This window comes from Schistocerca americana, chromosome X, assembly GCF_021461395.2.
Source record: "Schistocerca americana isolate TAMUIC-IGC-003095 chromosome X, iqSchAmer2.1, whole genome shotgun sequence".
Taxonomy (NCBI): domain Eukaryota; kingdom Metazoa; phylum Arthropoda; class Insecta; order Orthoptera; family Acrididae; genus Schistocerca; species Schistocerca americana.
The window spans coordinates 181,528,591-181,545,023 of NC_060130.1; the positions used below are offsets into that span (position 1 = coordinate 181,528,591).

Here is a 16,433-nt window from a genome sequence, read left to right on the forward strand (position 1 = left end):
TCTAGTAGCAAAATGTGGTACTACTGTCACATGTGCCAATACGCATTAGTTGAAATGAGACATTGAACGTGGGAAAGATACAGGATAAGTAAACTTTTCGGATATTCTGCATTAATAATCCACAGTCATAAATCCTAAGATAGAGTTAGCAAACAGTGCTGTATAATTATACAATGGATGGTCCTGTTTTTGTTAAGTGGAACACTATACATTGACATACTATTTTGGGAAAGGTAATTCTTAATATGATGGTTAGGACTACGCCATGATCATAACACTTCTTTCGATAAAACTAACCTGTCCTACACAGTTTCATATCATCCATTAACAAGTGCTTTGCAATACATGAATAGCACTCCAAAGGCAACTTCTGCACTATGCTAAGCTAGAAACGACTTGATGCTGTATCAAAGCGAACTGTATGGAAAAGTATTAGACTTCGATACCCACCCCCCTTAACATACAATTGTCATTCGTTGCCTACATCCATAATTCATACTAACGTGATTTATAAATACACTTATAAAAATCGGTATACAAAGAAAGTAGTCGGAATTTGTAGCAGAAGCTGTGGAGCTTTAATATAAGTACTAGATGTAGTAGGGAGATGACGCCACATGTGTATACTGTAATGCAGGGAAGTCGAAGCATTCTAAGTTATACGACAATTTACATAGTGCGTGGTGGAACAGTAAATACCAAAAAGAGATGTCTGGCCGAGAGAAGTCTTAGAGAAATATATTTCATCCAGTATGAGGAAGTGACTTACAAAACGCTTGTTTGACAGATTTTTGAATATTGCTCGTAAACCTGGTGTACAGTGTTATAATATGCACATGTATAGTTCCTAACAGTCACAAATTATATTTTGTAGGTATTCTGGTGTGTCTGTGTGGTATCCGTTACAACTGAGTTGTAAACGTAATCCTTCTGTTCCATGCTTTCTGAGACATACCAACTGTACAATGGAAATGTATTTTAATTTAAGCTTCTGCCACGTGCATGTGCACTGACTCATGTGAGATGAATAGGCGTGACAGCAGTGATACAAAGTACGCTCCATATAGTGGCTATGTTAAATGATTGGAATGACACTATTGCATCATGATTTAAATCACCCAGAATATTTATAATCGAGAGATGAGAAACCAGCCTCAGTAACTGCATATGTGTATGTCAAAATGACTGTCAAGTCGACCTGTATTATGTAAAAGACCAGCGGTCAAAAATTCTGCACACTTGTCCTAGCCTTGTTGTATACTACAACAAATATTGTTGTATTTTAAGGAAATTCATTCAAATGTACAGAAATGTGCACATTCTGACAGAAATAAGTAATGCAGATAAAAAGATTAAAACTACAAGGGATATTGTCAGACGGGAGACAGGACAGCCAGTCAGTGTACAAAATACCATAACAATTAAACTAAATGCCAATGTAGTGGCTGATAACGCACAACCTGTGAGTACTGTCAACAATCACTTTCTAAATTTAGCCGCAAGAAAATGGTTCAGTGGAAGAACTAAGATAACACATTAAAAATGGCATTCCGAAAACTTCAAGCAAGTAGAAGTAGCACCAAGATTGTTCATTGAAATTAATTGTATTATAGAAATTAAAAAAAAAAAAAAGGTGATGGATGTTGATGGAATTTCAAACAGAATTCTGGAAAGTAGTTCCAAATTAATAAGTAATGTCCATAGTAATATATGTAATGCATCACTAGCACAGAGAATTTTCCAGATAGGTTAAAATATACTATTGTTGAAATTCTTCGCCAGAAAGGTAACAAGACAGACTTAAACAATTATCATCAAATTTCATTTACTGATTTCTTTTTCCAGAATATTCGAAAACATAATATACTCAAGACTAGTCTCATTCTTAAGTGAAAACAATTTACTTAGCATACCACAGTATGGATACCAGAAGGATTGCCTGACAGAAGGGTATCTGTACATTTACTCATCAAATAGCACAAGCCTTAAATAATAAAATATCACCAACTGATATTTGTTGTGATCTTTCCAAGATATCTGATTGTGTAGATCATGTTAGTTTCTCATAAAAACTCAGATTTTATGGCTTTAATTGTTTTTTGCACAACTCATTTGAACCTTACATAACAAACAGAACAGAAAAGGTGCTAAACAACTCAGTGTTGGAAGAGTAGAAAATTATAGTGACTGATGAAAGATCATGAAAGGAGTCCCATAGAGTTCAATTTTGGGTCCATTCCTATTCCTTATATATGTAAATGACCTTCCACTTAACGTTCAACAAGCAGAGATAGTACTTTTTTCAGACAATACTAGTGTTATAATAAATCCCATTGGAGATAAAGCAACAGAAGAGATGGTAAATATAAATTGTAAAGTGATTCTCAGAAAATGAATGCTCCATAAATTTTAAAAAATACACTAAATTCCATTCTGTACAATAAATACAGTCATACTAACAACTTATGTAGCACATGAGCAAGAGTCAGTATGTAGGGTGGAATGCTCCAATTTTTTTGGATGTAGGTATTGATGAAAACTTGAACTAGAGTAGTTCAGTTTCTGAAACAACTAAGTACTTTCGCTTCTCACATAAAAGCTCAGGTTGGAAACAAAGGAATTAACCTCGTGACATGTTTTGCACATCTCCACTCAATAATGTCTTATGGAATAACTTTTGGGGGCAACTCTTCACTTAGAATGCAAAACTTAGCAGTAAGAATTAAATGTGGTGTTCACACAACAGATGTCATGTAGGTACATCTTCTAGGAGCTAGACATTTTAACAGTGCCGTCAGAACAAATATATTCACTAATGAAATTCGTCCTAAATGGTCCACATCAATTTCAGAAGAACAATGATGTACATACCAACAACACTGGAGAAAAATATAACCTTTATTTTCCATTATTAAAGCTGTGAACAGCTCAATTTTTTGATCATTTGCCCTATACAATACAATTTCTGACAGGTAGTGAAGCCAGTTTTAAATCCAATTTAACACCATTTCTCCCGGGCAACTAGTTCTATTCCATTGACGAGTTTCTACTGGAAAACTTGAAGTCTGCGAAAAAATTGTTTTTAAGTGTAACGGCATAAAAAGGACTACAAATAATGTGTTCGTGAATATTAACACTATTCACTTACAAATATCCCGTGAAGTGACTCGTTCTAAATCATTTCGATAAAAGAATCGTTCAAATGAGTTATGGGATAGGTAACTAACTGACTTGTCAGTTGCGATTTTCTTGTTCAAATACGGTCTGAATTTCAGGTTGAAAACACACCCAATATTAATCTTCGCTAATAAGTGGCTAGATACTTTTGATCGGATAGTATATGCTTCCTGCAGATCACACAGTGCACTATCAAGCCTGTCATTTGCAGTATCCATACCCTAATCGAATTCAATTACATGCAGATACTATAATAAGCTTTGTATAATTATAACTAACTCAACTTACTGCATGAGACATTGTTAATGGGAGGATATATTGTTAATGGAATTGTGGAAATCTGTATTACACATCCCATACCATATGGTGCTTAGTTGACAGTGGTAGATTAGTGATGTGGTTGTTAATATCAGAGATTGTGTGGTGACCACTATCAAGTATGCTAGAGTAATGACTATTGTACGTTTTTTAATGTCCCTGTTAATACATATCGATTAAATGAATATTGTACTAGACAAATTTGGGACAGCTCTGTCGAATGACCGTGTAAAATTCCACTTTAATTTTTTTTTAATAACAAGCATCAAAGAAACACTTCCCTTAGACAGTAAGCGATGCATTAAAGATGTAATGAGAAGAATTTTTTTGTGCTGACTCCAGCTGCAAATTGTAAAAACACAGTTGCAAATATATGCCAAAACATTAGAGAAAATGCATCTGACGATTCTTAGGAGGAACACACTGTATCTATATCTGCTACAATAGTGTTAGCATTTTGGAACTTAAATCAGGGAAGGGGTAGTACCTCATCAAGAGGGTAGTGCTCCACCTGAGGGCTCTGACGTTGGCAGTGATATTGGTGCTAGTATTGAGTGCGAATGAACTTTCATAATATATAGTCGTTCTTTTCTGTCGTGCATAAGTCACAGGAACCTCTCAATTTCGTACTTGTTGAAGCAGTTTAACCCTATAGAAAAATAATGATGGATGAATACACTGTTGGACTATTACCAAATTGTGATGTAACAATTGCAGAAAGAGAAGCGCTGACGGCAATAATAGTCGAACTGCTTTTCAAATTCAGGATGATGAAAGTTTTAGTGGAATATTTGTTAATACAGGGTGTACATAAAGTCCGGGAACACTTTCAATTATTTATTGCACAAGAACCAACCATTGTACAGATGTCATATATATCTCATTTTGAAGAGAAACCCTGAAAGTTTTTTTTTTTTCCATGTATACCGCCACAGCGTAGTTTGGTAATTTGCCGATAGTCAGCGCTAGTCGATGGATCGGCCGTGCTACAGAAGGGGACAGTTGTTTCATGAAATGGCCTCCCCGATAACCAGATCTCACTCCGTGTGACTTTTATCTGTGGGGACACATTAAAGATCTGATGTATGTACCGCCTCTATCACGTGATGTAGCAGAGCTACGGGAATCGGCTGCCACAGTCGACGATGCCATGCTGAGTGAGTATGGCAAGAATTCGATTACCGTATTGACTTCTGCCGGGTCAGTCATGGTCCGCATATCGAATGTTCGTAAAAAAAAAAAAAAAAAAAAAACTTTCAGAGTTTCTCTTCAGAATGCAATATGTATGAGATCTGTACAACGTTTCGTTCTTGTGCAATAAATAATTGAAAGTATTCCCGGACTTTATGTACACCCTGTAACAACAATGTAGGTAAAAGCAGTACCACATAACAACTTTAACTTAAGTTTCCTATACAATCCACAAATAGCTAGAGGATGTACTCCTAATGGACTGGATGCCGTCCGTATTACACATCCGATCTTATTTGATATTAGCTGACATGGGTATATTAGTGGCATGGGGTGTTAATATCTAAACTTGTTCTACTGCTGCACTGGCTGTTCTTCATGTTTAATGCCCTGTTAAGACACACTGACTAAACGAAAATCACACTACACTAATTTGGGACTGCACTATCGAATGAGCATATAAAATTCCGCTTTAAAATAATTTTGTTCGTAACGGGAAAGAAACCGGCGCTTTCCATCGACACCGATCGTCGCATGAAAGACGTGATGATCAGTATTTGACTGGCCTAAATCCAGCTACAAAGTGCAGAAACGAGATTACAAATATCTACCAAAACACCATAAAAATGCACGTGGAGCCTCTAATGATGGAGTGGCTGCATCTCTTATCGCTACAATACTGGTAACTACACTCCTGGAAATTGAAATAAGAACACCGTGAATTCATTGTCCCAGGAAGGGGAAACTTTATTGACACATTCCTGGGGTCAGATACATCACATGATCACACTGACAGAACCACAGGCACATAGACACAGGCAACAGAGCATGCACAATGTCGGCACTAGTACAGTGTATATCCACCTTTCGCAGCAATGTAGGCTGCTATTCTCCCATGGAGACGATCGTAGAGATGCTGGATGTAGTCCTGTGGAACGGCTTGCCATGCCATTTCCACCTGGCGCCTCAGTTGGACCAGCGTTCGTGCTGGACGTGCAGACCGCGTGAGACGACGCTTCATCCAGTCCCAAACATGCTCAATGGGGGACAGATCCGGAGATCTTGCTGGCCAGGGTAGTTGACTTACACCTTCTAGAGCACGTTGGGTGGCACGGGATACATGCGGACGTGCATTGTTCTGTTGGAACAGCAAGTTCCCTTGCCGGTCTAGGAATGGTAGAACGATGGGTTCGATGACGGTTTGGATGTACCGTGCACTATTCAGTGTCCCCTCGACGATCACCAGTGGTGTACGGCCAGTGTAGGAGATCGCTCCCCACACCATGATGCCAGGTGTTGGCCCTGTGTGCCTCGGTCGTATGCAGTCCTGATTGTGGCGCTCACCTGCACGGCGCCAAACACGCATACGACCATCATTGGCACCAAGGCAGAAGCGACTCTCATCGCTGAAGACGACACGTCTCCATTCGTCCCTCCATTCACGCCTGTCGCGACACCACTGGAGGCGGGCTGCACGATGTTGGGGCGTGAGCGGAAGACGGCCTAACGGTGTGCGGGACCGTAGCCCAGCTTCATGGAGACGGTTGCGAATGGTCCTCGCCGATACCCCAGGAGCAACAGTGTCCCTAATTTGCTGGGAAGTGGCGGTGCGGTCCCCTACGGCACTGCGTAGAATCCTACGGTCTTGGCGTGCATCCGTGCGCCGCTGCGGTCCGGTCCCAGGTCGACGGGCACGTGCACCTTCCGCCGACCACTGGCGACAACATCGATGTACTGTGGAGACCTCACGCCCCACGTGTTGAGCAATTCGGCGGTACGTCCACCCGGCCTCCCGCATGCCCACTATACGCCCTCGCTCAAAGTCCGTCAACTGCACATACGGTTCACGTCCACGCTGTCGCGGCATGCTACCAGTATTAAATACTGCGATGGAGCTCCGTATGCCAAGGCAAACTGGCTGACACTGACGGCGGCGGTGCACAAATGCTGCGCAGCTAGCGCCAGCGCCATTCGACGGCCAACACCGCGGTTCCTGGTGTGTCCGCTGTGCCGTGCGTGTGATCATTGCTTGTACAGCCCTCTCGCAGTGTCCGGAGCAAGTATGGTGGGTCTGACACACCGGTGTCAATGTGTTCTTTTTTCCATTTCCAGGAGTGTATATGGAACCTGAACGAGGAAAGCCTTCTGCCATAAGCGGATAGTCAGTTTCTAGAGTCAGTTGTTTGACTAAGGCATGTGGGATGGAAGTGTACCCCTGGTAACAGGTGCTCGTGTGGCCCTCCACCGCTCACTTGATATGAACCAGTCGCATGTATGGAACTAGAGCAGTAACATGGCTCTGTGTAGGGACGTGATAGAATGGCAGAAATATTCTATCGAGTTTAGACGTGACCATGACCACACAGTGAATGAAGTTACCCGATATGTCCAACGTATCTGCACTCGCAGTCGCGTGACATGGCGAAAAAACAGTGGTCATCAAAAGATGCTACACTACTGGCCATTAAAATTGCTACACCACGAAGATGACGTGCTACAGAAGCGAAATTTAGCTGACAGACGCGAAATTTAACTGACAGGAAGAAGATGCTGTGATATGCAAATGATTAGCTTTTCAGAGCATTCACACAAGGTTGGCGCCGGTGGCGACACCTACAATGTGCTGACATGAGCAAAATTTCCAACCGATTTCTCCTTCACAAACAGCAGTTGACCGGCGTTGCCTGGTGAAACGTTGTTGTGATTCCTCGTGTAAGGAGGAGAAATGCATACCATTACGTTTCCGACTTTGATAAAGGTCAGATTGTAGCCTATAGCGATTGCGGTTTATCGTATCGCGACATTGCTGCTCGCGTTGGTCGAGATCCAATGACTGTTAGCAGAATATGGAATCAGTGGGTTCAGGAGGGTAATACGGAACGCCGTGCTGGATCCCAACGGCCTCGTATCACTAGCAGTCGAGATGGCAGGCATCTTATCCGCACGGCTGTAACGGATCGTGCAGCCACGTCTCGATCCCTGAGTCAACAGATGGGGGCGTTTGCAAGACAACAACCATCTGCACGAACAATTCGACGACGTTTGCAGCAGCATGGACTATCAGCTCGGAGACCATGGCTGCGGTTACCCTTGACGCTGCATTACAGACAGGAGCGCCTGCGATGGTGTACTGAACGACGAACCTGGGTGCACGAATTGCAAAACGTCATTTTTTCTGTGTGACTCCATGTTCTGTTCACAGTATCATGATGGTCACATGCGTGTTTGGCGACATCGCGGTGAATGCACATTGGAAGCGTGTATTCGTCATCCCCATACTGGCATATCACCCAGCGTGATGGTATGGATGCCGTTGGTTACACGTCTCGGTCACCTCTTTACATTTCAGCAGGATAATGCACGACCGCATGTTGCAGGTCCTGTACGGGCCTTTCTGAATACAGAAAATGTTCGACTGCTGCCCTGGCCAGCACATTCTCCAGATCTGTCGCCAACTGAAAACGTCTGGTCAATGGTGGTCGATCAACTGGCTCATCACGATACGCCAGTCACTACTCTTTATGAACTGTGGTATCGCGTTGAAGCTGCATGGGTATCTGTACCTGTACATGCCACCCAAGCTCTGTTTGACTCAATGCCCAGGCGTATCAAGGCCGTTATTACGGCCAGAGGTGGTTGTTCTGGGTACTGATTTCTCAGGATCTATGCACCCAAATTCCGTGCAGATGTAATCACATGTCAGTTGTAGTATAATATATTTGTCCAATGAATACCCGTTTATCATCTGCATTTCTTCTTGGTGTAGCAATTTTAATAAAAATGGCTCTGAGCACTATGGGACTCAACTGCTGAGGTCATTAGTCCCCTAGAACTTAGAACTAGTTAAACCTAACTAACCTAAGGACATCACAAACATCCATGCCCGTGGCAGGATTCGAACTGCGACCGTAGCGGTCTTGCGGTTCCAGACTGCAGCGCCTCTAACCGCACGGCCACTTCGGCCGGCTGCAATTTTAATAGTCAGTAGTGTAATCGACGTGATTCGGAGACGAGTGTTACACCTCGTCAATGACAGTCGGTTTCCAACCCGACAGGAATTGTTGCTGCCAGGGAATGTAGGTCCACTACACCAGTTTCCGAGCGAAGCGAAGGAGTCTGCATGCGACGGACATTTTTAGCTATGTACTCCGAATAACGCCATTGCTCACAGGGGCACGTGAAGCTACGTGCCTTCAGTGGGCCTAGCGACACAGAAAGTGGGCGTTACCTGACTGGAGACGTGAAGTGTGGACTGATGAGTCGCAATTTTGCCTCTTTTGGAACGGTGCAAGGTGCGGTTTAACCTGAACATGGTTTTGTGACGTTTTAGGTATCTTCTTCGTCCCGTGGCTTGGGCGACTCATTCAGAATATCGTTTGATTAACAAGGACGATTATTTCAACGAATTGTTATCCGCGCTTATAAATCTTCGTGGTGAGTGTGCTGTAGACAGTTCCGTCTTCAGAGATGATGACAGCGGTGTTCACAGAGCAGCCTGAAAGGTCACGTCGCACATTTACTAGACCGCTACATTACCAATAGAATACAATTTGTATGGTATTATTTGAAACAGCAAGTGAAATGTAGCAAACAACATCCCAGCTTCAGCTGCATATGGAAAAAAAGAAGAAAGTTGTGGATCAGTTCCTCTCCATTATCCAAGCTAGAAGCGGGGTTTTTTTATACGGGTTGCTTATTGTCTTTTGATATAAGTACTAAAATGAATCACTCTGTATGTCATTACTGGTGTGATTTGCTTTGTTGCAGGAACTTAGAGAAGAGTTCGATCGCGAGTCCGAGAAAACGGGCCGTCCTCGCCTGCTGCTGACAATGGCGGTGCCGGCGGGCATCGAGTACATCGACAAGGGCTTCGACATCGCTTCCATGAACAAGTGAGTTGTCTCAGATACACGGTACACAAGTTCTCAGTCTAGTTTCAAAGGTCGATAATCAAACGGCATTTTCAATGAATGTAGCTTATTCTTGGGGTTTTAGTGTACTGAATCTTAGCACGATAGTAAAAAGCCATCTCACGCAACATTTTTTTGCAATTGTCATTCAATATGTTTCGAAAAATGCATTTTGTAATACCTACTTTATGATTATAGGCTACCTTCAATGCTACTCGATCTGTATATTGAGGAAGCTGTAAAGTTGTAGTGCGTCACAGTTTTTTACTTGCTCCCCCCTGCCTCTCCAATATAATTGGCGGTCATCCCCCACTTTTAACATACCACAGATACCTAGGACTTAATTAATAACAACAACAAAAACGTATAAAATGTTCTAGTATTATTTGTTTACATTAGTGGTTAGTACGAGGGTAAGTCAAATGAAAACCTTAAATATTTTTTTAAAATATTATTTACTGTGCAGATGTGGTACAAAGCTGTATCACTTTTCAACATAATCTCCCCCACGCTCAATGCAAGTCCTCCAGCGCTTAAAATGGTTCAAATGGCTCTGAGCACTACGCGACTTAACTTCTGAGGTCATCAGGCGCCTAGAACTTAGAACTAATTAAACCTAACTAACCTAAGGACATCACACACATCCATGCCCGAGGCAGGATTCGAACCTGCTACCGTAGCGGTCGCTCGGCTCCAGACTGTAGCGCCTGGAACCGCACGGCCACTCCGGCCGGCTCGAGCGCTTACAAAGTGCATAAATTCCTTTAGAAAATAATTATTTTGGTAGTCCGCGCAACCACTCACGCACCGTGTGGCATACCTCTTCATCAGAACGGAACTTCTTTCCTCCCATTGCGTGTTTGAGTGGTCCAAACATGTGGAAATCACGTGGTGATGAGGAATGACGCCATTCCTTGCTCGCTCTCTTCGTTTCCGGTTGGTGGAAGTGAACCCAGGTTTCGTCCCCAGTAACGATTCTTGCAAGGAAGCCATCACCTTCTCGTTCAAAGCGCCGAAGAAGTTCTTCACAAGCATCAACACGTCGTTCCCTCATTTCAAGAGTCAGCTGCCGTGGCATCCATCTTGCGGACACTTTGTGAAACTGGAGCACATCATGCACAATGTGGTGTGCTGACCCATGACTAATCTGTAAACATGCTGCAATGTCGTTCAGTGTCACTCGGCGGTTTTCCTTCACTATGGCTTCAACTGCTCCAATGTTCTGTGGAGTCACAACTCGCTGTGTCTGACCTGGACGAGGAGCATCTTCCACTGAAGTCACACCATTTGCGAACTTCCTACTCCATTCGTAGACTTGCTGCTGTGACAAACATGCATCACCGTACTGAACCTCCATTCGTCGATGAATTTCAATAGATTTCACACCTTCAGTACGCAAAAACAGAATAACAGAACGCTGTTCTTCCCTGGTGCAAGTCGCAAGTGGGGCGGCCATCTTTATACTGATACTGCGACGGTATGTGTTAATATGCACTATGCTGCCACCTACAGGCCATTCTGCAGGCTGTTTGTAGCACGCTCACCAACTTACAGGATAACGGCGCGAAATTTCGATTTGTTATTACAAATTTAAGGTTTTCATTTGACTCACCCTCGTATATTGTTTCAGCATAACCCACAATAAATTGTTATTCCGAAAAATACATCACTTTGAAAGAATTCGACCGACAAGTTGAGAAGGTCACATGTGGAGTAATTAACTTAAGGACTGTAATAGCAACAGAGCCCCATAACTTTCACGTAATTGTTGGTTGGTTGGTTGGTTTGGGGAAGGAGACCAGACAGCGTGGTCATCGGTCTCATCGGATTAGGGAAGGATGGGGAAGAAAGTCGGCCGTGCCCTTTCAGAGAAACCATCCCGGCATTTGCCTGGAGCGATTTAGGGAAATCACGGAAAACCTAAATCAGGATGGCCGGACGCGGGATTGAACCGTCGTCCTCCCGAATGCGAGTCCAGTGTCTAACCACTGCGCCACCCAGCTCGGTACGTAATTGTGGCTGAGCGTGTACTGGGGTGGGGTTTCGGTTCTTTGAGTGGTTTCTCCCTCCGAGACACTTTTTGTTCCTTTCTGTCTTGCTTTGCGCAGCTTCTTGTAATTTTACAAATCGTGTCGGATTTGCTGTTGGTGCGCATATTCTTGTCTGGAATGTTCTGTGCAGGCGGTCATGCAGCAAGCACAGCCTCAGCCGCACAGCTGAAAAGTATCCCGAGTTAAACATAGCTCGCGAGATTTTGATTCCTTATCGTTGTTGAGACACTTTATTTCCCGGAAGTAAGCTGAGAAACTTGGTAATTTACATACGTAGAACTGTAAACGCTTTTAGTAAAATGTTCTTTGAGATTCGTGTGAGTTAGCTGTAGTTCGCACGACCTACAGCCGAAACTTGCTCAGTTCTTTAGCTGAATCAGATATACGACAATATTCATTGTCAGGGGCAATTAATGAAGAACTTTAAAATTAAGATTCTGACTGAACTCTCATTGTTCGTTCAGGATTCGCTCTGTCGCATTGTTCTTCTTACGACCGTTTTCAGTGTCTTCTCATCAACGAGTAACCTCCCTTTCCGTGGAATGATAAAAACTTCCATATTATGGCCCATATCCTTCACAGAGTGTTACGAGTTACACATCAACCAATACCCCAGAAAGAGTTTGACACCGGACTAGTCTTTACATAGCACACTGGACTCGCATTCGGGACGACGGTTCATTGCGCATCTGGCCATCCTGATTTAAGTTTTCCGCCATTTTCCTCAATCGCTTCATGCAGATGCCGGGTGATTCCTCTGAAAGGGCACGGTCGATTTCCCTCCCTGTCCTTCCCTAATCCGAACTTGTGCTCCATCTCTAATGACCTAGTTGTCGACGGCACGTCAAACACTAATCTCCTTCTCCTTACATTTTACAGTGAAAAACAATTAAGATTCTTGTTTTTATAACGATGGTGGATATATAATATCTATGTCACACTCGAACGGATAAATCTCACATGTTTATGTTGGTGTTTTATAGAAATAATGAGTCAGTTAGCACTGTTTACTTCTGACACTCGTTTTTTTCACACTTAAACTCTGCGAATACACAACAGTCAAAAAACCACATTCAAACCTCGAAGTTGTCGAGGATACTGATTCGTAACAAACCTTTTGCCTAAATGTCGCCAGTTCTACGTTATCAAAATCTACTTTTAGTGTGTTGTCTCCGTTGAGTCTTCAGTTATTTAATGACCAATTTATAGGATAGAGGAGCACAGGGAAGCAAAGGATGGCAGTTGAACAACAATCAAAACTAATTATTCTGAACCAAGTTTTGAGTATTAAAAGACGATATATTGTTAGTTTGATAAACCAGCATAGTGTCACGAACGTAATACTCGGTAAAATGGCCACTTACTTAATCATCATAATAAGTGTTCCGTACCATACCATCACGCCGCGTGATACGCCAGCATGGCGATGACGAATACGCGCTTCCAATGTGCGTTCACCGCGATGTCGCCAAACACGGATGCGACCATCATGATGCTGTAAACAGAACCTGGATTCATAAGGAAAAAAAATGACGTTTTGCCATTCGTGCACCCAGGTTCGTCGTTCAGTACACCATCGTAGGCGCTCCTGTCTGTGATGCAGCGTCAAGGGTAACCGCAGCCATGGTCTCCGAGCTGATATTCTATGCTACTGCAAACGTCGTCGAACTGTGCGTGTAGATGGTTGTTGTCTTGCAAACGTCCCCATCTGTTGACTCAGGGATCGAGACGTGGCTGCACGATCCGTTACAGACGCCTGTCATCTCGACTGCTAGTGATACGAGGGCGTTGGGATCCAGCACGGTGTTCCGTATTACCCTCCTGAATCCACCGATTCCATATTCTGCTAACAGTCATTGGATCTCGACCAACGCGAGTAGCAATGTCGCGACACGATAAACCGCAATCGCGATAGGCTACAATCCCACCTTTATCAAAGTCGGAAACGTGATGGTACGCATTTCTCCTCCTTACACGAGGCATCACAACAACGTTTCACCAGACAACGCCGGTCAACTGCTGTTTGTGTATGAGAAATCGGTACGAAACTCTCCTCATATGAGCACATTGTAGGTGTCGCCATCGGCGCCAACCTTGTGTGAATGCTCTGAAAAACTAATCATTTGCATACCACAGCATCTTCTTTCTGCAGGTTAAATTTCGCGTCTGTAGCACGTGACCTTCGTGGTGTAGCAATTTTGATGGCCAGTGGTGTACTTAACGTCTACATTAAGTTACAAAACGATTGTACCGTGGTGCTAGCAGTCGTCGTTCCGAGGGGGAGTCGTAGGGATCATAAAAGATCAGAAGTACTGTACCAACCACTGTTGAAAACCAATTGTTATGATTATATCAAAGCATTAAATATATTTCATTGTTGTCATTATTACAATCCGAGGCATCTATGGCATGTTAAGTGTAGGGTCAAGGGCAAATTATATTTGTGGTGTATAAAATGCACATTGGAACCATCAGCTGTTTTAATTTTTAATTTTTTTATTTATAATCAAATTCTACCGGTTTTGGTCTTGGACCATCTTCACGGATGAAGGGTTAAAATTGTTTAAACCACCATATTGCATTAGTCATTACTTAAAATGTGTAGTGCAAGCCATGAATGTAAATGGATGAGATAGGACTTTAAAAGCAAAAACCGAATTCTAAATGCATACAGAGCAGTACTCTGTCTTTACACATCTTTTGGGGTGTTGATGGGATAGAATGAATAACTGTTCCCCAACCCCTCCGGAATCGAATCCTGAATGTGCACCTGGGTGCTGACAGTATCAGGTGAAGCCATCAGGCTATAAGTAAACGACATACAATTAGTGTAAAGTATTATTTTCTGTTACCGTGTTGAATCTCAGGATCTCCGCCTCTACAGGATCCTCTTTAATTTTTAAGGAGTAAACATTCGACAGTTGCGACCCCGTGTCTTTCCTTGCAACCGAGAGTATCTGAAAACTATGAATCCAATCTTTTAGTTAGGTTGTGCAAAATACACGTAATTAGTCATAGATTTTCAAAATGTATTTGACACTGCAACACATTGTCATATTATCGTATGAAGTATGTTCACCAATATGCTATATATGTCCAAATGTACTGTTACTATGTTTTATAATGGTCTTAATATATACAGCTGGGCATTAAAATTGCAATACCATAAAGACGGTATGCGAAAAATGTCAAACTGACATGCTGAGGTATAAAAATGATTATCCTTTCAGTACAACCACATAAAGTAGGCCTCTGTAGATAAAGAAAGATTATGTAGCGGGTTTCTCATTCAGTAATCGCATTCGAATGTTGGTTGCTTGTGATAAAATCATGTTGTGCCTGATGTAACAAGGAGAAACATCTACCAGCACACAGGATTTTACAGTAGTCTGTCTAGAGTGCAGTTAGTGGTTCTGCAATATTACTGCTCGGATCAGTCATGGTGCCGTGAGTATCGCACGAATATGCGCTCGGCAGATTCAGGAGGGCCATCCTTAACACTGTGCAGGGTCCCACGTGTCTAGCGCTCGAGAGGAGAGAATCATTGCTCACGCGGCTGTAAAATAATTTCCATATCTATGTATGCAGAACAATCTCTGTTTACAGTTAACAGTAGGAAAGAAATTTCTTGTCATCTCCAAATTGTAGTCATAAAGAACTTTGAGAAGCACCTACTAGTGTAAGAATTTGAAGTGATGTATAAAAATATTTTAAAAGCCAGCACAACATCATAAAATATCTGTCCAACAGGCATCTGGACTTCATGAACATCCTGAGCTACGACTATCATTCCGCATTTGAGCCAGCAGTCAATCATCATTCACCACTCTACTCCATGGAAGAAGATGATGAATACAACTTTGATGCACAGTTGACGATTGTAAGTAACAATTTATCGTCTTGTGGCACTAAGCCTCAGAATCGTCAGATTTCTGTTATACTCCGTAGTGTTTCCTCAACAGACCTATTAGTTTCTGGATAGAATGAATTTCAACGACAGTCTAGTTGTGATTTTGTTGGATCAGAACTCTTCCTCATTAAGAGTAAAGTTTATAAGACTTTTGTCATCACAGAAGAGACAAAAAGATCAACGAAGTGTATGTCTAGTAACACTGCAACTATATCTATACTTTGAAAACCAGTGTGACGTGCATAGATGAGGTTACTTGCCATTGCAGACCCTAACACATATCAGGTTTTCTTCCCATCCCATTCACATCTGGACTGCGAGATGAATGACTGTTTCAGTGCTTATGAGCGTACTGTAATTAGTCTAAAATTGTCTACACGGTGCGTATGAGAACAATGCAGAGGAGATTGTAGTATCTTCCTAGATTCGTCACATAATACTGGTTCTCGACATTGTAAGTGGGCTTTCGTGGGATGGTTTCTAATAATAAGCTATGTAAATATTTTCTCAAGCTGCAAAGCAGAGCGAATCTATGTTGACGAATAGAATAAAAGGAGCATTGGGTGTGGGATAGATTACCTTAATCTAAATTCACAGTGTTGTATGACAGCAGTGAGAAAGTGATTCGTTACTGCATGCCAGTGTATCGTATACTGTATGTTCAACTGCAGACATGAGCCAACCGTATAGTAATCAATAGATTGTCTTGTTGCAATACAGTTCCAGGACTATGCCAAATGCAAATTCAACTGGCTTACTTGTTTGGGACTGGCGGAGGGGGATTTGGGGGCGGGGGGGAGGGGCTAGAGAGTAAGGGAGTTCAAATGTTCAAAGATGTGTGAAATCTTATGGGACTTAACCGCTAAGGTCATCAGT

The 16,433-nt window shown here is 42.5% G+C and overlaps 1 protein-coding gene across 1 annotated transcript in view; it reads left to right on the top strand.

Annotated features, from left to right (window-relative positions):
• Positions 1-16,433, top strand: part of LOC124554754 (serine-rich adhesin for platelets-like) — a 482,463-nt gene that overhangs the window by 313,305 nt on the left and 152,725 nt on the right. Inside the window, exons 5-6 of the mRNA XM_047128406.1 lie at positions 9,454-9,578; positions 15,398-15,527. Of these exons, the coding sequence (XP_046984362.1) occupies positions 9,454-9,578; positions 15,398-15,527 (255 nt within the window). The remainder of the gene's footprint in view (positions 1-9,453; positions 9,579-15,397; positions 15,528-16,433) is intronic.